Genomic DNA, 24,134 nt, shown 5'->3' with positions numbered 1-24,134 from the left:
GGCAACGTAACTCTGAAATGTTAAATACTGATAGGACAGAAAGATAAACTGTTCATGCTGATACACCTGTCACAATGAGAAAGACGAGAGGTGTAATATATCTTATCTTGCTCAATTTTTCAACAGATTGAACCCAGATCTTTACCAAAGTTGATTAACAGATTTGATTAACTCAGTGCACAACTATTCCCAAACACGTAGCAACACAGCCAGCCAGCCTAGTGCCTCCTAAGAGAAAATTATTTTCATAACCAGCAGTTGAGGGTATGAACTTTGTGTACACAAAGAATAAAGCTTTAAACATAGACTCTGTGACTTTTTTTTTTTAATTAAAAACATAAAATCCTACATATCAAATCCAATATGAACTGCTGCTTTTTCTTTGGTGCTTTAAGTAGATTTTGTTTAAAGCTACACTGGATTTTGACTGACTTCATTTAGCAGCTGAGGAATTGTAACCCTGCTCCTGAGGAGATGGGACTGAAGTGGCAGGGTGGGCATGGGAAGAGTGCCTTTGTTTATGGATTACTCTCAACTGTTCAAGCTCCTTATCTTTTTTTTTTCTTTAGCAGACATAAAGACAGATAAGTTGACAAAACAGAGGAAAGGCCTCATTTGAATTGTTACATAGACCTGAAATCCTCATCAAACCAAATCCAGTTTTCACTTATATTATTCTGATCTCAGCGGAGTCAAATTTTCTTGCAATGTTCTGGTATTCACTAGGGAAAATTGACAAGAATGGAAACCTTCCTGAACTGATTTCTAAAGGCACTGACAAGGGATAGGTATTCAAGGATCATCTCCTCCAAACTCAAGAGAGGTACATTCCAATCAGTAGGAAATCAGGCAAAAATGTCAGGAGCTCCTAGCCAAACTTAAACACAAAAGTGGAGCATACAGAGGGTGGAAGCAAGGATGCATGACCTGGAAAGAAAACAGAGACATTGTCCAAGCATCCAGCAATGAAATTAGGAAAGCTAAACGACCAAATGGAATTGAATCTGATCCGAAGCACAAGAAGGTCTTCTGTAAGCACATAGGTGAAAAAAGGAAAATTAGGGAAAATGTGAGTCCACTGCTGAATGAAATGGGAGACCTGATTACAAAGGGAAAAGGACGAGATACTGAATGCCTTCCTTGCTTCAGTCTTTGGCAGAAAAGCTGAGCTTCAGGAATCCCAGGCCCCAGAGACCAGAGGGAAAGGCTGGAGGAAGGATGATACACCTTTAGTAGAAGAGGATCGGGTCAGGGAATGCTTAAGCAAACTGGACATATATATGTCCATGGATCTTACTGGAATGCATGCATGAGTGCTGAGGGAGCTGGTGGATGTCACTGCATCACCTGTTGATAATACTTGATCAATCATGGTAACTGGGAACAGGACCTGAAGACTGGAGCAAAACAAATGTCAGTGCTATCTTCAGGAAAGGCAAGAAGGACAGAATTATAGGCCAGTCAGCCTTGCTGTGATCTTTGGGAAGGTGATGGAGCAGCTGATCCTGGAAACCATTTCCAGGCACACGAAGGGCAAGAAAATCACCAGGAGTAGTCAGTAGGGAAGTCATGCTCAATCAACTTCTTGAGCTTCTGTGATGAAATGACCAAGCTAATGGATAGGGAAGAACAGTGGATATTACCAACCTGATCTTCAGTAAGTATCTTTGACACTGTCCCCCATGATCTTCATAGACAAGCTGTTGATTTACGGGCTGCATGGGCAGACAGTGAGGTGAGTTAATGACTGAGTGGATGAGCCCAGAAGGTGGTGTTCAGTGGTGGAAAATCTAGATTGAGCTAGTAACTAGTGGCAAACCCCATGGGACAGTCAAGGTTGAACATGAGCCAGCAATGTGCCCTTGTGAGTTGCCACAAACAAAGGTAATGGTAGTCTAGGCTGCATTAAGCAAAGTATCAAAGGTGGGCTGAAGGTGATCTTTCTCTATGCAGCACTGGTGAGGCCACACCTGAAGTACTGTGTCCAATTCTGACCCCTGCCCCAGTACAAGAGAGACATGGACATCCCGGGGAGAGTCCAGGAGAAGGGCCATGAATACATTGAAGGGACTGGAGCATCTCTTCTGTGAGGAAAGGCTGAGAGCAGGGGCTGTTCAGCCTGGAGAAGTGCAGGCACAGGGGGATCTTACTGAATGCACACCTAAAGGGAGGGTGCAAAGATGATAGAGCCAGGCTCTTGTCAGTAGTGCCCAGTGCCAGGACAAGAGGCAGTGGGCACAAACTGGAACACAGAGGTTGCCTCTGAACATCAGGAAGCACTTCTTTGCTGTGCAGGTACTGGCACAGGCTGCCCATTGTGGCTCTGGAGTCTCAGTGGGCAGTGTCCTCAGAAATCTCCAAAAGCCACCTGGATGTGGTCCTGGGCACCCTGCTTTGGGTGGCCCTGCTGGAGCAGGAGCAGGACCTGGTGCCTCCAGTGGTCCCTGCCAGCCTCAGCCCTTCTGTGACCATGTGCTCGCTGCTGCCAGAGTTATCCTGACTGCAGTGTCTCACCACAGAAACTCTACGGAGTGCAGTTGTTGCAAGCTGCAGTAGTTATTCATTACATAAGGTATTAATTAAGCTTATGTCTTTCCTTATGTCAAGGTTTCACTTTTTCCCCATGACATATGTTAAACTTTCAGAAAGACTGGAGACTCTGCAGCTGATCCACAAGCATATGGCATGGGAGTTCTTGGTCTTGTCCCTGTATGGTCTCACTGTGTGATCTTTACAGGCAAGGGCCGTTCCTCTTCTAATGACAACTGAGGCCTCTGCATGTCACCATAACACAGTAAAATGTTGTAATGTTGTGGTGGGTTAGCCTTGGCTAACAGCCAAACTCCCACCCAGCTGCTCCCTCACCCTCCTCTGTGGGACTGGGAAAGGAAAGAGGTTGAGAAAGGTCATGGGTTGAGATTAAGACAGGGAGATTGCTTACCAGTTGCTGCCATTGGCAAAACAGGCTTCACTTGGAGAAAGTGTATTTTATTGCCAATTAAAATAGATTCAAATGGTGAGAAGCAAAGACAATCATTAAATCTACCTTTCCTACCTGCTTTCTCAGGCCTGCTCCTGAATCCTCCATCCAACCGTGAGCACAGAGGGATGGAGGCTGGGGTTTAACAGCCAGTGCTTGGGGGTTTCTCTCTGCCGCTCCTTCTCCTAGCTCTCTGCCCATGCTCCAGTGTGGATCCTCCACTGGTTACAGGGAGTATCTGCTCTACCATGGAGCAACTCCCCCTCTTCCTCTGACCTTGGTGTCTCCTCTGATGTTTATCCCTCCTTTTGTTCCCTCCTTCTCTCTCTCTGTCTTTTCTTGCCCTTTCTTAAACACATTTTCTGCAAGGTGCCCTCAGCATAGCAAAATTCTTTGCTCACCCTGCTCAAAATTCCCTCTCTCACCTTCCAGAAAACATTATGCAAACTCATGGACTGAACCAGGTGTGAGGATTAAGCAGAAAGGAAATGGAAAGAAAACAAATACTGCATTTACAGCAGTTTAATCATCTAAACAAATGAGGCTGCAACTAGATGTGTGCACATACGCTCGTGTGCACTAGTGTGCTTAGACGGTGGGAGCGTGAGGAGAAGGAGCAAGGGTAGCCTGGGGACTCGCAGACTCCTGATGATGCAAAGCAGTACAACCAGCCTCAGATGTGATTCTTATTTATGGCAGAAGATACTGTACGCATTGGTGAGGGGTCAGTGAGGCTGGCGCGGTGTTCAGCTTCCTGCCATTAGCCCGTCACTCTGTACGAAGAAGGTCCCTCCATCTCTCTGCTGAGGTGACAAATCTGGAAGAAATGCAGAGGTAAAATTAAAAGGATGAAGAGAGTTGTACTGCATTTCAGGTGTGGAAGGCGATTAATTTATGGTAGTGGGTCTTGGCTGAAGAAAGCAGTTGGTTGTGGACACTGATAGTTAAAGCTATTTGATTCAATCTGTGTTATAACGCATCACAGAAAAATCAGCATCTGTTTGAGATTACACCTATAACGAGCGTTTTAAAGAGAGGAATTCTGAAGGCAGCTATGGAAACTATGGACTTTAAAAGAAGTTCTGAACTTCTGGGACTAGTAATCCTTCCTGCAGTAGCCCCTTAAGGCTTCACGGCCAGGGCTTTGCACAAAATATGAGCAATAAAATGCAGAGTATCACATGGGCAAGGAAACACAAAATTCTGCTGTTGGGAAACTTGTGGAAGTTGAAAACTATATGTGTGATACCATCGTGGCTGCAATGAACCCTGAGTTATGGTGAAATAAACAGAGAAATGTTTTCACATATAATTGCTTTTTTGAAGCACATTAATGTTTTCACAAGAAGAGGTTTCCTGTCCTCATCTATTTGATTATAGGAGGTATTTATTTTTCCTAGCCTCCTTTTTTCTTGCCTCTTCAGAACTTGGTTATTTCTCAAAACAGGACTAGAGTTAAAATTACCGATAGGAGGAAGTTAGAAAAAAAATATTTTTGAAAGAGGAAAAGAGAATATTTTTAGCCAATAGTTTCAAGAGTGGTGCTGCACTGAAGGAGAAACTTGTCTGATAGTTTCATCCTGACCCATGGCTTATACTGGGTCACTCAATATATATATGAAATGAAACCTCTCCTGTTTTTAGTACTTATTGGCACACAAAAAGAGAGGCAGTAGATCAAGTACAAACGATGTTCATTACAAACTATGTTCATTCATTTTTAGAGACTGGCTGCAGGTCAGGACAAGCGCAAATTAGCTAAGCAATGAGAGGATACCTGCGTTGCACAGGGTCTATGAATTCTTCAGCTAGAGGAAAAGACAGTTTATATGGCTATCATCCTTTCACCTTTCATAGCAGTTTAGTTACAGTTTTTTTGTTTTGTGAGAAAATTTATAATGATAACAATTATTAAAATACAGTGACAATTCTTTAGATCAGGGATTTTTGTGCCTTCAGCTCTCTGAAACCAAACAGAAAGGATATATAAATGAATACAAGTAATAGAACAGTTAAGAACTAATTTTACTCAGTGTGGTGGGTTTATCTGGCAAGGTTTTGGTAGCAAGGGGGGCTGCAGAGGTGGCCTCTAAGAGACAGCCCCAGCTGCTCCAAGAGGGACCAGCCGCTGGCCAGAGCTGAGCCATGAGTGACAAAGGGCGGGTCTCTGGGAGAGCAGAGTTAAGGAAGGGAAAGAAGTGCTGGGCTACAGCAGCTGGGAGAGAGGGGTGAGAGCCAGCCCTGCAGCCCCCAAGGGCAGTGCAGCAGGAGGGCAGGAGGTGCTCCAGGCAGGCAGCAGCAGTTCCCCTGCGGCCTGTGGAGAGGCCCCTGGTGGAGCAGGCTGTCCCCCTGCAGCCCATGGGTCCCACACGGAGCAGATCTCCACGCTGCAGCCCGTGGAGGAGCCCCCGCTGGAGCAGGTGGATGTGGCCTGGAGGAGGCTGCGGCCCATGGAGAGCCCCCGCAGGAGCAGGCCCCGGGCCGGAGCTGCAGCCCGTGGAGAGGAGCCCACGCAGGAGCAGGGGGTCTGGGGGGAGCTGCCGCCCACCCGTGGGGGACCCGTGCTGGAGCAGTTTGCTCCTGGGGGATGGATGGATCCCGTGGTACGGAGCCACGTGGGAGCAGTTCTTGAAGAGCTGCTGCCTGTGGGCGGCCCCCGCAGACTCAGTTTGGGAAGGACGGCATCCCGTGGGAGGGACCCCACGGGGAGCAGGGGCAGAGAGATGACAAGACAGCCTTCTGGAGTATCATCCATTCCTTTCATTTCTATGTCACTACTAGTTACTGGCTTACAAAGAGGTGTCCTGTGTCTGATCCCCACTCTCCTAGCATGCTTGTTCAACCAATTTGCAACCCACTTAATGGTAAATCAAGGCAAAAAAAAAATAAAAAAGACACATCAAAACACCAACCCAACCCAACAGTCTTTGTGGCATCTGGGGCAAAGTGCTACAGGCCCTGTTGGGGCAGATGGCCCATGGTGACATCACTGAGCGATGGGCTGTGACCTCGCAGCCCTCGCTGCTTATCTTGGGGCGCCAGCAGAGGCCACGTCAGCCTAGCTCGTGGCTTGACTCCTGCTGAGCGCTTGTGCGAGGCTTGGAGCACCGAGCGAGGATTTGGTAGAGCCGTGCTGTGGGGCCGCCGGCAGCTGTTCTCAGTGCCCGTCCCCACAGTCATTGCCTGTGTTTCCCCGGCCCTGCCTGTCTCAGGCAGCCGGGGCCCCGCGGGACACGCTCGCAGCAGCACAGGTGAGCTGTGTGGGGACACGTGCCCTGGGGCAGCCCACAGGGGGCACGGGACGGCCCAGCCGTGGGGCTGGGGGGTCCTGCTGAGGTGCCAGGGGGGGCATTGCCTCTGCTCACCCTGGCACAGTGAGTGACCTTGGCCTCTCTCTCTTGTGCAGATTCAGACATCCTTTGGCAGCTGCAGCGCCAGGGTAGGGGAGCAGCTTCTTCAACTCAGCTCTCCCCAGCCCACTGTAGAGCCCGGTGGCCATGGATGTGCCATCGGACTGGACCTGCCCAGCCTGTGGGGAAGGTCGGGACGATGTCGCCTGCGTGACCCCCTGTCTCCACCAGCTCTGCTATGGCTGTGCCCTGCGGTGTGCAAAGAAGAATTCAAGGTGCCCCTTCTGCAGGGAGACAATCAAAACCATCAAATACTCGGTGAGGTCGGCCGACGATTTCTTGGAGTGTGCTGTCCCAGAGCCTGCAGAGCACTTGGCTGAGGATGAGCAGGATGAGCAGGAGGCTGTGGAGCCGGTGCCCAGGGCTCCTGACCTCGGCTTCCCACCTGAGGTCTGGGCAGCCTTCTTCCGGGAGCACCCAGAAAACGTCGAGCCCCTGCTTGCGTGGCTGCAGCAGGAGCTGGAGACCATCTCCGGCTCCGAGTGGTGGGAGGTGGCTGCGGGCCTGAGCACAGTGATCGGCTACCTGTGCGTCTACGGGCTCGACGAGGAGGGCTTGGTGCGGGCGCTGCAGCCTTGCCTCAAAAACCAGACCCTGCCTTTCGTGGTGCGGCTCATCACTGCCGCTGTGGAGCTGTGCAGCACAGAGATCCGCCGGCAGCGTGACCGCCAGGACGCCCACGCTGCAGGGAGCCAGGAGGACAGCCCCGCAGCTGCCCACAGCCACGCCACCTCTCCAGGGGGGACTCGTGCCCCTGCCACCACAGAAGAGGAGGAGGCACCTGAGGAGCCAGGGCAGGCGGCAGCAGGTCCCTCTGCCCAGGGCAGGGACTGCTTGCCTGGGGGGCGCCGGCGCGCCCCGAAGAGGAGGGCCAGCAGCAGCCTCCAGGACTCTCCCCAGCCCCGCAAGAGGCCGCCCCGACGGCGGCGCTAGGCGGGCACCCCTCGGCTGGCAGCATCACATCTGAAAATAAAAAGATGTTACTGAAAGAGTCTCTGTATTATTGACGTGCAGACATTGCTGCTGTCCGTACCCATGTTGGTTTCACAGAATCACAGAACTGTAGGGGTTGGAAGGGACATCAAGAGGTCATCGGGTCCAACCCCCCTGCCAAAGCAGGTTCCCTAGCGCAGTCTGCCCAGGTAGGCATCCAGACGGGCCTTGAATATCTCCAGAGAAGGAGACTCCACAGCCTCCCTGGGCAGCCTGTTCCAGTGCTCCGTCACCCTCACCATGAAGAAGTTCTTTCTCATGTTGGTGCGGATCTTCCTGGGCTCCATTTTGTGGCCATTGCCCCTTGTCCTGTCCCCACAAAACGCTGAAGAGGTCGGCCGTATCCCGTTGTCTCCCACACTTCGTGTATTTATAAACATTGATAAGATCCCCCCTCAGTCTTCTTTTCTAAAGGCTGAACAGGCCCAGGTCTCTCAGCCTTTTCTCACAGGGCAAATGTTCCAGGCCCCGTATCATCTTTTTGCCCCTATGCTGGACTCTCTCCAGGAGATCCCTGTCTTTTTTGTACTGGAGATCCCGGAACTGGACACAGTACTCCAGGTGAGGCCTGACCAGGGCAGAGTAGAGGGGGAAGATCACCTCCCTTGACCTGCTTAGCCACGCTTCTTTTAATGCACGCCAGGATCCCTTTGGCCTTCTTGGCCACCAGGTGCTGCAGCCCATGGAGAGGAGCCCACGCAGGAGCAGGGGGTCTGGGGGGAGCTGCCGCCTGTGGGGGACCCGTGCTGGAGCAGTTTGCTCCTGGGGGATGGATGGACCCCGTGGTACGGAGCCATGTGGGAGCAGTTCTTGAAGAGCTGCTGCCTGTGGGCAGCCCCCGCAGGCTCAGTTCGGGAAGGACGGCATCCCGTGGGAGGGACCCCATGTGGAGCAGGGGCAGGGAGTGACCTTGAGGAGTGGCGGAGACAAAGCATCAGGGACTGACTGCAGCTCCCATTCCCTGTTCTCCTGCACCATTGAGGTGAGGAGGTGCAAGGAGGTGAATAAGAGGGGAAGGTGTTTCCATTTTTTTTCTAGTTCTCACTGCCCTACATTGTCATCAGTTGCCAACAAATTAATTTAATCTTTCCCATGCTGAGTCTGCCTTGCCCATGATGGAAATTCGTGAGTGATATCCCTGTCCTTAATTCAACCCATGAGATTTTTTTTTTCCATCATATTTTCTTCCGCTGCTGTTGAGGAGGGGTAGTGAGAGAGCAGTGTGGTGGGCACCCAGAAGCCAGCCAAGGCCAACCCAGCACACCCAGCAACTTAATTACTGTCTATTGCATTGAACAATTTATTCACTTGCCTTAGGCATAATGCATATTGTCATAGCACCTATGCTAGCACTTATCATCTACTTTTAATGAAAGCTGATCACTTCAGCTGTTCCAGTTTTCTTGTCTCTGTATTTGTTGTCCCAGTATTCAAGAAAATAAGTGAAACTTCGCCATAGATATATGGCATTACTCCCTGTAATGAGACTGAATGAGACTGGATGAGACTGAACCACAACAGTTATGCTAGTACAAGACCACATAGTCCAGCATTTCTTGTTTCATGTGGCTTATTGGAGTTTCCCCTTTGAAGTTTCACCCTTGTGGATCTAGCTAAAATAAGTCTGTTTTGCATTGCAAATAATATCTCAATTTTGCTTCAAGTATAAACTGATTAAAATATATTCAGTACTTGGAAATAATGTTCTTCCCCTATAAAACTGGGCAATCATCAGAGTTAGTGCTTTACTTAGTATGCTGGAAGTGGCCCATACTGGTTAAATATCTAGAATGGGAGGGTAATCAGCTGCAACACCTTTCATTGTCAAACTGTGGGGAGTATCTGCAGGGTAGTATAAAGCAATTTAATAATCATGTCCATTTAGTTGGGACAAAGTGTATTTGATAGGATGACTTAACAGCAATGAACATTTGGAATGAGTTATTCAAGATCAGAGTGAGATATTCAGAAGAGGAGCCAGAAGAAAGAGAACTGAAGAAATGAAATAGAGTATGCAACACATTATGAACTAAAAGTGATGAACAGTTCAGGGAAAACTTTTGTTTGTCATAACTACAGTTGAGCCAGGAACATAGAATCATTCTGAGAAATCACAGAGCATCAGGTTGCCAGGAGCTACAAAAAAAAAACTTAAGTATCATTAACAGGTATAATTACAGCATTATAGAGAGTTGTGTCTGGTTTTGACTATTTAAAAACTTTATTTTGGGGCCAGAGACATTTCAGGATGAAATTTGTTGACGATTGAAAATACTCTTCTGCTAAGTTATTAACTTGAATAGAATAAGTAAAAAATAAGGAAAATAAGGAAATATTCTAAGTAACTAAGTTCTAAGGAAAATAAGTTCTAAGTAGTTCTTGCACCTGTCAATATGATGCAAATATAAAGGGGAATTTACATTACCGTAGTTGTTACCCATCCATATTATAACTTGGCTTTTTTGCCAAGGCTAGCATCATTTCTTTAATGATTAATTCTAAGTATAGTATGTTCGTGTAACATTCTGTACCTTGAGCAACACATGCAATTACTACCTTTGTGCTGGATGACCAGGTTAGCTAGCAGGGACTCAAAATAAAGCTGTCACCCAGTGAGTTATTATCACCATATAGTTCAGTACTTTATAGCACTACTTTCAGAGTCAGAGAGCCACATGATCTGACTATATATGATCTAACTTCTGGATTACATTCAAGATGTTGCTTTTCACCTATTAACTCATTTATTTTCTCCAAGCTGGTCTTCCCCATACCTCACCGTCCTTTCCCAGGGCTAAAAGGAGAAAGGGCAGGTGACTACCTTATCAAAGAATAAATGGAAAAATGACAATGATAAAAGACAGTTTAGCTTATAAACTTCATACACAGTAGAAGCAAAATGAGAAATAGATGTGAAACCACACAAATTAATTGGGAGGTGAATTCAAGCTGGTTTCACTGAGGAATATTATCATCTTGATACAAATTAAAAATACACAGTGGCCCTCAGTAGCAAGACTACCACGCGAACATGGAGATTTTCTAAAGGAAAGAAGAAATGATGCTTACCTTTCTAACAGTTGACCATAAACCATCATCTCTTCTTAAAAACCATGACGTTTTTCATGGATTTTGGAATACTTGGCCTGTTCTGAATAGTGTGTACAAATAGATAAAGAATAATCTAACTGTATCTATTTCTGGAACATCTCCTTATTTTCAGTTGAAGCCTCAAGAATCTCTCACCTTGAACTTAAATATTTACATGCCTTATATACTCACTACCTGACACATGGTCTAACCTCTTTTATAATCTGGTTGAAGATCTGCCTAGCATAGCATATGAAGCCTAGCAACTAGGTGTATGTTACTTAGTATATTAACAATAAATTTATTCCTCTAGCCATAAGGACAACCAGAAGCCCTACCTCCTTTTAGTGCTACTATGTTACATAAAAGCCAGATTCCAGGATGTGGACATTTCCACTAAGACCTACCAGAATGCCTGCTAAATCTGGCAGACAGATTATTTTGAGAGTGCTATGAAGTTGAAGGAAGTTATTTTAGACAAATTCTTTAGTCTAAACATTCAGTTTAAGTCTCATCCCATCACAAGTTAAAGACTTCTCTTATGCCTGGGAGGTCCCTGAACCACCAACATTCCTCCTGGACAATTTGGGATCTGAATGGAATTATCTTCAAATGGAGAAGACTAATAAATAACATAGCTAACGGATAAGTAGAGTTTCAAGAATGTCCCAATATACTGCTTTTCAGGACAACACTGTGTCTGGCATGATTGCAAGAGTCTAAGGACTTTTGAGGTCCAAAACCATGCTTAAATACTTGTAGACCTTCATGTACTTGTACAGATGGATTAACTGGTGATGTGGTAAAAAGGAAAAAGAAAAAAGTGACACATGGAATCAGATTTTGCATTAGAAAACACAAAGACTTGCACTACAAGCAGGAAAATCTGGGGTGATTCTGTACTATGCCTCAGATTGCCTTTGCTGATTCTGATCTTTGTTGACTTCTGCATGACTTGGACTGTCCTGAAAACTTAATTGCAGCACAACCTGAAGTCTTTACAGCACTCTGTGTCATGATGCTGCCTGTGAGTTGCACCTCCAGGCCTACTGCTGATGTGGTCCTGCGAAGGTGTCCTTGCAAGATCCTGGCTGGATGGCTGGCCCTCACGCTTCCTTGGCTGGCAGTATCTTTCCCTTGGTGTCAGTCTTCAGAGACTCTTTTACTGCTCCAGCATTCTCATCTCACAGAAACACAGGAGAGTAGGTCAGAGAATATAATTAAGTACTATTATTAAAAATAATTCTTATATTTTCTACATACATATACATACGTGTATGCGTGAATATATACAAAATACATATATGTGTAAAATATCCAGATTACAGTATCTGTTCACAGTACAGATGTAAACAAACACCTGATATGTCCAACATAGACTTACCAATAAGAGTCTTCAGGGTTCCAACCTGTTTTCCTTCAAATTTACAAGCACAGGATACAAGCATAGATACCATGCTCCCACACAAGACCATTTACATGGTGTCGTACTTGTTGGTACTTCTTTTATCAGTGTATTTTCCATCCTGTGCCATTAAAGCTGAGGCTTAAATTTTCTCATTCTTTTGGAAAACAAACACAGGTCCTGGGGTTCCTAATTCAAAACCCTTTCCCACATATGCCACCTGCACAATGTATGCTGCCTCTGACAGCATCCAGCCCTGGCTAGGGACAGCTTGAGAGGCACATACAAACAGGCTGTGTTGAGGGTGATCTATCTTGGAAATACATTCCCACATTCACATATGAGTTGTCTTTTCTTACACATTACAGTTAGCTTGGATCCCATCAGAGCAGATGTTGACCTGGGTTTATTCTTCTCCAGTCTCTAATGCCTATCAGTGTTAATTTCCATTTTAGCCTGACCTAAACAATGGTGTATCAGTACTAAGCTTTGATACCTCATCATTTGCACCTAAATCCTGCTTTATTTAATTTAAACAGAACAAGTCTCAGTACAGAGCTGTTCACTGGAGGAACAATAAACACCTCCTTCCCTTTTACGGGATAACTGCCTCATACGTTTCATGAAGAAACATACTTCTGCCCTCGGATATCCCTACCTGTAACAATCAATTATCTGACAATGGCTTCCTTTTCTTGTAAGTATTTAATGCAGGATCTTATCAAAACTCTTTTTTAAAATTTCAATGGGTAAATGCCTGGATTGCTCTGAGTGGCAGACAAACAGTGCAGCAGCACTGGGAGCAAACAGAGCTCACCAGCTCTGACTTGAGTGCTGCTTTGTAGCTCGTTTCCAGTACACTGATGAGAGAGGTGGTTTGTACCACCTGAAAAAAACGTGTTCATAACCAACACATTGGACTGGAAAAAAAAATCTGTCGGGGGAATGCGTAACGTTCTTAGGAGACCTGCTTCTGGTATTTTAAACCCCCAAAATTACCAGACAAAGCCAGGAGAGGGCAATGAGCACACAGAATATTGTTGGTAGCTAGAAAGGCCCGAGTTCCTGAATGGTATCATATTTTCCTCTTTTTAATGAAGGGGTCTTTTAATGAAGGAGTTATGTGCTCCATCAACAGCTCTGAAAAAGCTGCATTTCTGAGGTTAAGTATTATTACATCGCACACAATAGGTCTAAGGGTCTCTAAAAGCAAAGCAAAGGTTTCCACACCAATCCTGCTAAAATAAAAAAACAATTCAGAACTGCTGCCGAGAGTTTCCTCTTGGGCTAAATGGAAGAATGTGTTTAACTGGACAAATTCCCAGAATTAATGCCACAGAAATTTGCATTAAAAAACCAAACAACAACAAAAGCACAACAACAATCAGCATTTAGAAGTGGAAAAACCATTGCAAAGATCTGTTCTAAGAAATTGCTTTCACAACAGTCGTGCTATGAACGCACTCTGAGTTGCTTCTTTCCTGAAGCATATTATTTTTAAGAGGTTTATTTAGTGCATTTTGGTCTCTTTCAGAATGTTTAACTTTTGTTGAACTCTGGGAAAAAATCACTCTGCTCATTAACAAAACGAGGACAGCTTTTGTTAGGCTTTCCCAGAAAGAAAGCTCACTGTTATATGGGTTGCTGTTAGGTCCAGTGCAGACATAAACAACAATAAATTGTCCTACTGGATTGAAGCATATAATTTTCTTAGCTTTTTTATTTTTTTTCTTTTAGCAGGAAACTCCCTTTAAAAAGACAGGGTAACTTCAAAGATACTGTAGTAAAAAAAAAAAAAAAAAAAAAAAAAAGTTGCTTTGGCTGAAATAAAAATAACCTTTTCCAAAAGCAAATGAATAAGGTACATCATTATTCACAGGTGTAAACAAGTGCAGAGGTTTAGACTGGAGCTTTTTATAGCTGAACTGGAAATACATTCCATCAAAAAATTCTTCAGAAGCTTGAGTCCTGATTTTTTTTCTATTTTTCAACTTTAATAGTCTAGGTGGCATGTGTTGGACTCTGGTTTTGACCTAAAGGTATTGGTTTAACATTTTATAGCATAATATTTAAAGTCCCAAGGAATTCAGAATACTTTCAGTATCCACGGGAGCAAACAAACACATATTGCCTGCATACCTAATAGTCTAGTGGTTTACCATAGTGAGAAACTGCCCACCACATTTTATGGTTTAACCTCAGTGCTTAGTTTTTTATGGGTTCAAATGAGTTGAGTTTGTTTTTCTCAAGGATATCACTATCTCACACTTGACATATGCACTCTTTTCCCTGCATGGACCATATTTCCCAAATAATGTATTTTAAAGAGCTGTATAGTTATGAAAACATGATTTCATGTGGTATGAATAACAACACATCCATTTTCTGTCACAGAAAAATACTGAACTGTCTTATGTTCTTAAACAAAACAACCTTTTTTGTTTATAAATATATTATTGCTGTAATAAGGGTGCTGCCACAGGGAGGAGGGTACAGGTAAAGGCAAATTAATTGTAATTGCATTTTAAAACCTAAAGGGAGAAAAGACGCTCTCCAGACACTATATATCCACCAATGATTCACAAGATCAGGAATGAGTGTTTCAGCAGGATTGTTTTCTTTGCAGCCTTCTCAGAAGAAACAAGCCTAAGGAAAGATTTGATCACATGGAGGTGCACCGGCAAGTCTGGAGTGCATGGGACTTGCTGAGTGTGGTGAGACAGACTGAGGCAGGACTGGCTGGAATGGAAATTTCCGTAATGGAAATTTGTCCTTTGTTTCTGGCCTCAGTTTGATATCTTTTAACCCCTAAGAAAGTAATCTGGTCTGTTTCTTCAGATACAGGATATGGTTTCCCTGAGGTATTTTAAGCTTGGGCAGAAATTGTAAATTGTGATGTAGGACTGAGTACGTAGAGCTCTGTGTTCCTCCGTACCAGGCTTTTTTCTGAGCAGTCCTTCTACCCGGCGTGCCCTCTCACCAGAATGTAGACCTTAGATCAGGAAAACAGCACAAATTTTTTAGAAAGTGCAACTCCACTGATGTAATTCAATCTGAGAACATACATTTTGACTGGTTAAGAAAACTGTTTTTTTTTTCAAGCTGTGTAATATTCTTTCTGATTGTAGGATTTAGAAATCAAAAACAGTTAATGTAAGAGAAGACTTAGCAATTTGTCCTAACTGACCAACTTGTTGGATGGCCTCTTGAGCAGATGTGGGGTGAGGCTCTCCTCAGGTGCTTGGGTATCAGCACTTGCTGGTCTAGGAAACGATTCTGGGGGGTAAGTGGCTCTCTGCTCACCCCCACCAGTGGCTTTCACAGCCCTGCAGCACTCCAGTGGTTGGAATGAGGAATGCAGAGTTAGAGAAATACATTTCCTGCACACCACATGCCACATCCAACACTGCTCCTTTACAGCAACATACTGAACACATGTTCACACTTGCGTTAGCAGGTGCTTTCTTGCTGTGGATGCTGTCTTGAAGACGACTACCTCAGTAGAGGTGTTCAATTTAGATTATAAATAAGGCACAGCTTTGTTTTGTTTTGAAGTGAAGGGAAAAAAACTATTGCATCAGCTGACTTTGGGATGTGGTGTGCTCTCTATCATTTGAAATCTTTAATCCAAAACTGTCTTTCTAAAAAAGATACCTTAGCTCAGCTACTAATTATGATCTTTATGCAGAAATTACTGGGTAAAATTCTATGGCCTGTGTTATACGGAAGATTAGACTACATAGGTCCTTTTTGGCTTTAAAATTTTGCAAATCCAAATTCCAGTCCAAATTCTAACACATGTAATCTTCCCTATAGCTTTCCCCAGAGGTTTCTATAAAAGAATATTCCATTTACTGCCTGTCCAGCACTGCTCAGTAACACTGCTTCAGCAGAGTTGACATGCTCTTCCTTGCTGGTGTGCTAAGAACAGTGATAGAAGAGTTTACTGTAATGTGCTTTTGAATCTTCCATGATGTAATGCATACTACTTGTTAAATCTTACTCTTTGGGAAATAGTAACCTGTTAGGACAGTACAGTGAAGATGTAAAGGTGCGTGGTAGCTTACGACAGTACCTTTCCGTTGTTAATTAGCTCAGACAATTTATATTATGCTCTGCTCCTGCTTGCCAGCATGTTACTATTTAAAATTTAATAACCTAAAGTTTTACAACAGTAGAGTGGTGTTGAAAATCATTATAATTTTAATGCAAATTAAAATGCAAAGCCAGAGCTACAATTAAAAATGTAGCAAATATAGTATCTAGATGAAGTTATATTCTTTAAAAAACACATCACAGGACATATACAGATGTTAAATGCTTTACTGTCAAGTGCAAAGTCCAACCTTAGTATAACTCAGCTAATGTCCATGACAGTCATCCACTACAAATGAGTGCTGTCCATAAAACTTTAAAGAGGAATCCAGACACACTGGATTCCTTGCATGCCTGTAGGGGAAACACCTGCTTCTGGAACCAGACATTCGGTAAGTTTCATCATCCTCAGCAGCATCCTTCCTCCTTACACTTGCCAAAATTCAGGCTCTCTTTTCTTAAAGGGTCATTTCTGTTGATACGATTCCTCAGGAAGCCCCGCGGGAGTTCCTAATAGGCTCTGCTCTTTATTCCTCATTAGGACCAAGACAGTAAGGTAATGCCACCACATCAAGACCTTCTTATTCCTTATTGATTTTCTAGCCTCCTCCATGAAGCTTGGTTCCAGTGGAGCAGTCACAATGACCTTCCACGAGGAAAAGCAGAACATCTAGGGGCTGTCATGCCTCACTACAGTCCTATCTGATCACAGCACCAGAAGGTGTAATCTGGTGTACTTGGGTTGGTGAGACACCCCATTCTGCAGAACAGCTACCCCTGTTGAGATCCCCACAAAAAAGCATGGATGATGACAGAAATATAAAATGTCCTAAAGCTGAGGAGTGTATGTATTTGTTTGTGGTGTGTATAGATCAAAGAGTTTGGCTTTGCTCAAGCTATGCAGGGACATGTTACTTGTATTTAGATATAATATAATATGTAGATAGATACATATGGGAAATTTTATTAAACAAGAACAGGTTAAGAATGTAAATAGCACAGTGAAACTAGACTAAAAGAAAGCCTGCTGTGGGTTCACCTGCAGATTTACCAGGGAAGACAAGTTAAGGGGTTAAATCCCATTCAACCCCATCTCATGTCCTCATCCTGCTCCCATGCCACCAGACAACTCATACAAACCCAGTCACTCTGTGAAACCACAGCTTTTCCCTAGTGCCTCTGAAGGTAAGGAAAAGTCAGTGCTGCACAGGAGTCAAGACTGTTTGTCGTGGCCTCTCCCCCGTCCCATCTCCTATCCCCTTGTAGACCCTCATGGCAGCATCACCTCATTCCCCGACCTGATGTAGACACAGCCCGGGCATGTGTCACAGGGGACAACACACATCAGCTGGAGAGTTGTGGAAAAGGCTCCACTCACACAAATAAAAGTAGCAGCCACCTTTGCCACTACAGTATTCAACTGAAATTAGCACTAACAAGTGTATAAATTTCCAAAAATGTATCTACTTCCATGGACATTTCTGTTTGGTTATATGACATCACACGCTGGGATAATTTTGAATATTTCTAATTGACACACACGCAGTGCAGTTTCAACCAATTACTGTGTTAGGCTTCAAATCAGATAAATAAACCCAACAAAACCAACCTGGCATACCACCATGACAATTTCTGTGCTGATCTTTAATTAGTACCTGCTTGAGTCTGTTCGCTTTGAAGAGAAAACAGCATTTACCACCAACTTTTGCATCAACTCATTAAAGCTGAACAAGCACTACATTAAGTATATCTCTTTTTAACTACTATTAATTGGTAAAGTAAATATCACAGTCATTGCTCTTATATAGCTTCTACATCTTTTTACAAACATTCCTTTCAATCTGACTGCATGACTTAATGTTTTATTTCAAATAATTTCTTCAATCATCTAAGCAATGAAAAGACCTCAGGTAAAATGTGATAATTACCTGTGGATGAAAATAGGATTTAGATCAGGAATGTGTTTCCAAAGGAATCCACTATACTGCTACAGAGCAGAATAGTAAAAGAGTTCATAATATTGGTATGTAAGACAAAATATTATGATGAAAATTAAACCAAATGGAAAACCACCATGGGTGTTTTATTTGAGTCAGAATTGCTGAGTGTCAACTTTGCTCAATAATACACACAGCTGCGTGAGGGCTTTCACATGTTCTAAATGTCGCATCTGTTCAATGCAGTATTCTGTATTCAGTGCTGCTACTCATATTGCAGCAGTGGCCAAAAGTAACAGTCAGACTCAGTGCCCTACTGTGAGTATCACTGAGCCTACACATAGGATGCTGTAGTCCCTGCCCTGGACAGCTTGCAATCTGCCTAGAGAAAGGATACAACAATTGGAAAAAACAAGAGAGTAGTAAGGAGGAAAGCTAATGAGACCACAATCATGCACGTGGGTAGGACAAGAGTATGAGCAACAAATAACTTCTCAATAGGTCTAGTGTTCTCTTCATCTTACGAGGAAAGTAAATAAATAGTCAGCTCTTCACAAGACTCATTCAGTTAGACATTGTTTGTTTCAATCTTCCTAGAATAGTTATAGCTAGTTATGAAATGCTCAGCAACCAAGAAATGCTGGCCAGTCCAGACCATCAGTTTAGGAAAACTGGGACATTTCTTCTGTTGTTTGTAGGCTGCCTTGTTCCAGGAGTGGATATCCACACACTTTGCAACACATCTGTTTACTTAATCCACACAGAAACTTCTTTTATGAAGACATACAGATAAACCATCCTACACATAACTGTCTTACATTCAAAATAAAAATAATATGTCTGATAACATCAAACATTTGCTTGCCAATAAATACCAAGCTAGGAGCCAAGACTGAGTTGAAAATGTGACATTATTTTAGATGCATCTTGCCCCCCATAAGACACATTTACATTTTGACAATAACATCAGATACAACAAAAGGCTGCTGGAGGCAGCCAGTAGAGATTAATTGCTGACAGATGACTGAACTACACTGTTATTTTATGTGAACTTGGCTACTGTAATGTAACTCAGAAGCCTGAACCTGTATCTCTATCAGAAGAAGACCCCTTGTTGGGTAAGTCTCTGAGGCCTACTTGGAGTAGGTCTCCATGTTCCATACCAATTATTTCTATTCCCCCCTCATTTCTATTTGAATACAAACTGCAAACTGTTTTTTCTAGTATCCTTGATACATCTAGGACCCTTATATCTAATGTAAAGGTAACATTCTCTTTGATGCCTTAATGGTATATTTTAGTTGTGTATTGGATACAAATTCCTCAGTGAAAACAAGGTATCAGACAATTCACACCTTAGTTGCAGGGCTTCTGGAGTTCCTGCGCCAATTCTTCACTACTGGCTTTGTTGTACCACCTCTAATGGCATTCTTGTTTGCATTATGAATGCCATTATAGATTGCTATTTTGATTGAGCCTCTGTATGCACCTTCTTGGTGTAAGAGATGGTTTTCTTACACCAGTTATGAAAATCCACCTTGACAGTTGAAGGTGGGCTCTTCTCTTATCTTTTTTGAGCAGATACTGAAGTCCTACAGAGAAAACTACCTGTCTCTTCGACAACCACGCTAATTCAGGGGTGATTAGGAAGACAAAGGTGCTATATACTAGGCAGAAAAGAGCCATCAGATCCTGGTATATAGAACAGTTAGGAATTATTTCTACTTGCAGACCAAGCAAGTTAGTTGTTATAATGAATTAGATACAACAAATCTGGAACTCCTCTGTGCTATTTTTACAAAGTTAGATTTGTTTTAGACATATCACTGCCACACTGTCTAAATATTTTTGATGAGATGAACAGTAATATAATGTTCCAAAATTTATGCAGGCATGTTCTGCTTTCACATGATGTTGGATTTCACAAGGACTTTGCCCCACTGAAGAGGAAAGAAAAATGTCTGATTTGAGATGTCATCCATTCCTCTGCCTTCATACAAAGTGTTCTTAATCTCAGAACAGTCTGGTGAATGCATTAATGTGAACTAATTGTTTTCTCAACTCTCCCTTAGCTTGGATTTACTAGCTTTTTGTTTTGTTTTGTTTTTAATTGCCTTTGTGCAAAATGTCCACGTGCAAAAGGCAAGACTCATTCTGGAGCTGGGCCACAAAGCAGACATGATGTGTATAGAATGATGTGTGATGTGTTTAGCCAGACATTTGCTTTTTCTGAATTTACTTAAGCTTTTAAGGTTTGTCATGATGTCCTCTTTTGAGGATTGAAAAGCTTCAATAAAATTCGGCAGTTGTTGAGGACATGCTCTGCTTGTGAAGACAATCCAGGACTGAATTTCCTCACAACAAGAAAAAATACTGTTTACACATGCACTGTTCAAATCTACTTTAATTAACCTTGATGAATGAAACTAACTTGTACCTATTACATGCTTTAATGCACAGGTAATGGGCTCTTTGGTCTGAACGTCTTGGATTACTATTCCTTTCTGCGTGCCATCAGATAATTTACTGAAATTGAAATGAACATACCCAGTTATATCTTTCGATGGTAAATTTTGCCTACTACTGCAATGAATACTTCAAAGACAATAGTTAGTGAAACTTTCATCACAGATGCTGACATGTATGAAAGGGAATAACTTCAGTGAATTTTCAATTCTTTGTCTGAATTTGCAGTAGCTGTCATTTATTTAGTTCACTTTTTTAGAAATCTCACTTCTTATTAAAATCTTTGTGAGACTCCTTAGTTTGCAGATAGAAAACAATAATCAGAGATGAAATATACTACAGATTCAGAGCAGAAAGCTTTTAAATTTGTTTAATTTTCACCATGCTCTTTTTGTATTCAGGTTCAGGTAAGAAGCCATGTAACTAGATGTTGTGAAACCATTCATATTCAGCTCTACCGACACGTCGACAGTCTAAACTTTAAAAATACTTCTATTAAAACTTCACTGCAAATCCCTAATTAGACAAAAAGTCCACTGATGTCAAAAGGCTTTTGTCTTCAAGCTCCCACACCAGAATAAACCAACACTTGCCTCATCTCTGGTAATTGCTTTTCTTATCAGTGCTGTCTGATCCTGCAGAAATTTACAAGTGTGTTTAATTTTATTCACCAGAGATAGGTATGTGCAATTCAGCAGGTCTACCCACAGTGCGTAAAACCAAGCAACTCTAAACTAGATTTGTAAAATAAACTATTAGATAGTGGCCAGGTGATGTTCTGACTGCTAATTTTGAATTCAAGAGATCATCTACTAATTAAATTTTAAACTATTTCTTTGTTCAGCAAATCGATAGGTTCAATAACATAAGAAAAATCTATGCATTCCCTTATAAATTCAGAGCAGAAAAAAATCTGAAAGTTTACTTTTGCATTTTACATGTGTTGATAGGAAGCTGCTTGATGAGAGACTTCAAAATCAGACCTACAAACAGTAGCTAAATTTAACTAGAAAATTAACTTTTGTAAAAACAAATTTTTATAGAGTCTTGTCCAAAACCTACTCATGTCAGAAAAAGCCTATGATCTTGGTCTCTAATTAAGTTGGTTTGTTAAAAAAAAAACAAAAACGCATTACAGACAACAAATACTTAGTGTCCTTACCTTCTAGTGAAGTTAATGTACTGTAAAGAATATCTTAACATATTAATTCAAGCTATTAAGGATAATTCATTACAACTAGGAACCTTTTCATCCATTGTACTGACAATGAGTTTCTAAATAAACATATGTCAACCTGCTGTAGACTGGGCTTCAGAAAAATCTACATACAGTGTTCTGCTGTGCAACAAAATCACCCAAATTTGAATATTTGAATGTAAAAACAGTCAGTTATGAAAAATACAATCAGTAAGATCTGTAAAGCAAAAGCATTAAGAATCTATTTGCAATGCATTGTTTATGCACGCAGAAAAATCACAGAAAGTACTTTGCCTACTCATGCATAACTCACAGATGAGTAAACCAATTTTTTTCTCAAACACAGAAAGCTGAAACCAGCCACGACTCATCAAGCTTTTTGTCATAGTGACTCCTCAGCAACCAACCCTTCAATCTCAAACAAATAAATACCAGCTTCAAAGAAATAGAGTTAACACATATTAAGTGTTAACATATAATGTTAACATATAAAAACACATAATAACACATAGTTAACACATATTACAGTCTTTTGTTAAGATTTTATAAAATTGTTTATATTTCTTTTTTCATGTATATGCCTCTAGGTAAGATCCCAAATTAACACTAAACCAGGCCACAAATTAGCCATCCCATAACAATAGAGTTGATAATGTTCTTAGAAATATTAAAGCTAACAAATAATGGGATTGTTGTAAACGGGCTATACATGCAAAATAACTTCTCGTCTTCTACAGTATCAGAGTGCTTTCATCAACACATTAAACAAGAGTAAAGACTAGCTTAAAGAACCTTAAAATGTCTTTCTTGGAACACGTACTAGGACATGACAAATTCAAACAGTTTTTTTAATTATTATTATTATTATTATTTTGTTGATTTTTTTAAAAATACAGGTTAGTTTTTACTCTTTTTGAGATTTACCACTGCTGTTCAGTAGTGTTGGACATATAAGGGGAGCTCCAAATGTTACATAGGCCATTAAAAATATTTTTCCATTTCTAACCCTTCAGTGCAACAATTTGCCAAATAATTTTAACTATAAAATACCTCCCAATCTCAGGTTCTGAGAAATTACTGGGATTACACAGTAATACCAGCTTCAATTACTGTAATTTTCTGGGGAGGGAAAATTCAATATCTAAATTGATAAAGACTATGTATTTCTGCGTGTGGCAGAAATCAAAGTTCTGAGTGCGACACACACACAGGCAGCTCAGTCCTTCTAGCCAAAAAAGAAAGAGGTAGATGAATACTCAGATCTCTAAGAGAACTGCAAACCAGTGTCAAAATTGATCTTTACAAAGAAGCTGTGTTAAACTCACGAGGAAGCTTGATAACAGAGTACTCACTGATTTTTAGGGCACCTTTAAAGCAATCACATTACCTGGCTTGCTTATGAGACTTTCAAGAGATTTTCACCACCGTATGTCTTTCTGCTCACAGTAGCTGGTGGGCTTTTTGATGGCCTCCACAGACCAAGGTATATTTAGGCAACCTGTGAGGAGAAGACAGTTGCTGAACAGGGTATAAGCATCTAACAAATGAAGGTTGTGATGCTCTAGGGATGCTGCTAGTGCTTTTTGTGATTTATGAAACCTAAATTCATGAACAAATAAAGGTTGTTCTGTGGAAAAAATGGCAAACAATGTGAATAGGTGATAAATAGGCAGGGCAGGCTCAACTACGCTTTCTCCAGTTTCAAAAAATAATAGTTACTTAATGAGGCAAAGCAAAAACCAAAAACTGAAGACCAAAAACAAACCAAAAAACATATGGCTAGAATCCCACTGTATGGAAAGATTTTCTAACGTCACACATTGGGAGACAACCTGCTGCTTGTAACACTAGTAAGATTTAGAGGAAGATTAGAAAGACAGAAACCTCATTTCTTCAGCGTTGTATTTTCCCTGTCTTCAGCCTTTCCGTTTTACTCAGTCTTAGTCACTGATTGTTCCCGGCAAAACTTTAAATGGAGAAGAATATTTTCAAAGCCACGATGGGAATGATCTGAGGGGACAAATGGTCCACAAACGTGATGAGTAAGGAGACCCAACCCCACAGCGGGCTGCCAGGGACAGGATCTGTCAGGGGCCCTGGTCTGGTGGGTGCTCCCCACCAGCCTGCTGCTGGCTGGCAGGGACAATCAGCACCCACATTGGCTGCTGGGGTGCTCCAGGCAAGAAGACTTTGCTCTCCGTGATGAAAACCACCCAGTGCTCCCCGGTGTCCTCCAGACGGGGAGTTTTTACACTTGACCACTGATTCCCAGGGATTTTGGCCCTTGAGGTGATGCGGGTGGATGTGGCGTGTCAGTGCCTAGGGCCTCACACTCTCCTGCAGCACAAGGCCCTGAGATCAGCCACAGTGGTGGGCCTGAAGGGACACTGGGGTGACTGGGGTGACACTGGGGTGACCACAACACCTGGGCAGGCACCGGGCTCATCAGGGGCCATGGAGAGCTGCCAGGTCAGGCCCCAGTGGTATCAGTGTTGGGTGCTTCACCATCGCAGGCCCTCACAGCCACAGCACAGTGCCCTATTTTGCAGGACTTTGAGCA

The 24,134-nt window shown here is 42.7% G+C and overlaps 1 protein-coding gene and 2 long non-coding RNA genes across 3 annotated transcripts; 1 reads left to right on the top strand and 2 right to left on the bottom strand.

The window, feature by feature from the left end:
- Nucleotides 1–3,487: 3,487 nt before the first annotated feature.
- Nucleotides 3,488–5,912, bottom strand: LOC136788896 (uncharacterized). The gene is made up of 2 exons (XR_010827446.1): nt 5,774–5,912; nt 3,488–3,797 (listed from the first exon to the last, which is right to left on the bottom strand). It is a non-coding gene; the product is annotated as an uncharacterized lncRNA (long non-coding RNA).
- A 49-nt stretch (nt 5,913–5,961) lies between these two features.
- Nucleotides 5,962–7,175, top strand: LOC136789120 (E3 ubiquitin-protein ligase Topors-like). The gene is made up of 3 exons (XM_066988866.1): nt 5,962–6,231; nt 6,387–7,111; nt 7,162–7,175. The coding sequence occupies exons 2-3, from the start codon at nt 6,478–6,480 to the stop codon at nt 7,173–7,175; spliced, it is 648 nt and encodes a 215-aa protein (XP_066844967.1). The 5' UTR covers nt 5,962–6,231; nt 6,387–6,477.
- A 102-nt stretch (nt 7,176–7,277) lies between these two features.
- LOC125180154 (uncharacterized) lies at nt 7,278–23,640 on the bottom strand. Its single transcript, XR_007158464.2, has 3 exons — nt 23,459–23,640; nt 22,962–23,072; nt 7,278–11,656 (listed from the first exon to the last, which is right to left on the bottom strand). It is a non-coding gene; the product is annotated as an uncharacterized lncRNA (long non-coding RNA).
- Between the last annotated feature and the right edge of the window lie 494 nt (nt 23,641–24,134).

This window comes from Anser cygnoides, chromosome Z (genome assembly GCF_040182565.1).
Source record: "Anser cygnoides isolate HZ-2024a breed goose chromosome Z, Taihu_goose_T2T_genome, whole genome shotgun sequence".
NCBI classification, from domain to species: Eukaryota; Metazoa; Chordata; class Aves; order Anseriformes; family Anatidae; genus Anser; species Anser cygnoides.
Note: the sequence above shows the minus strand (reverse complement) of the source record. Positions and strands in the feature narration are given on the sequence as shown.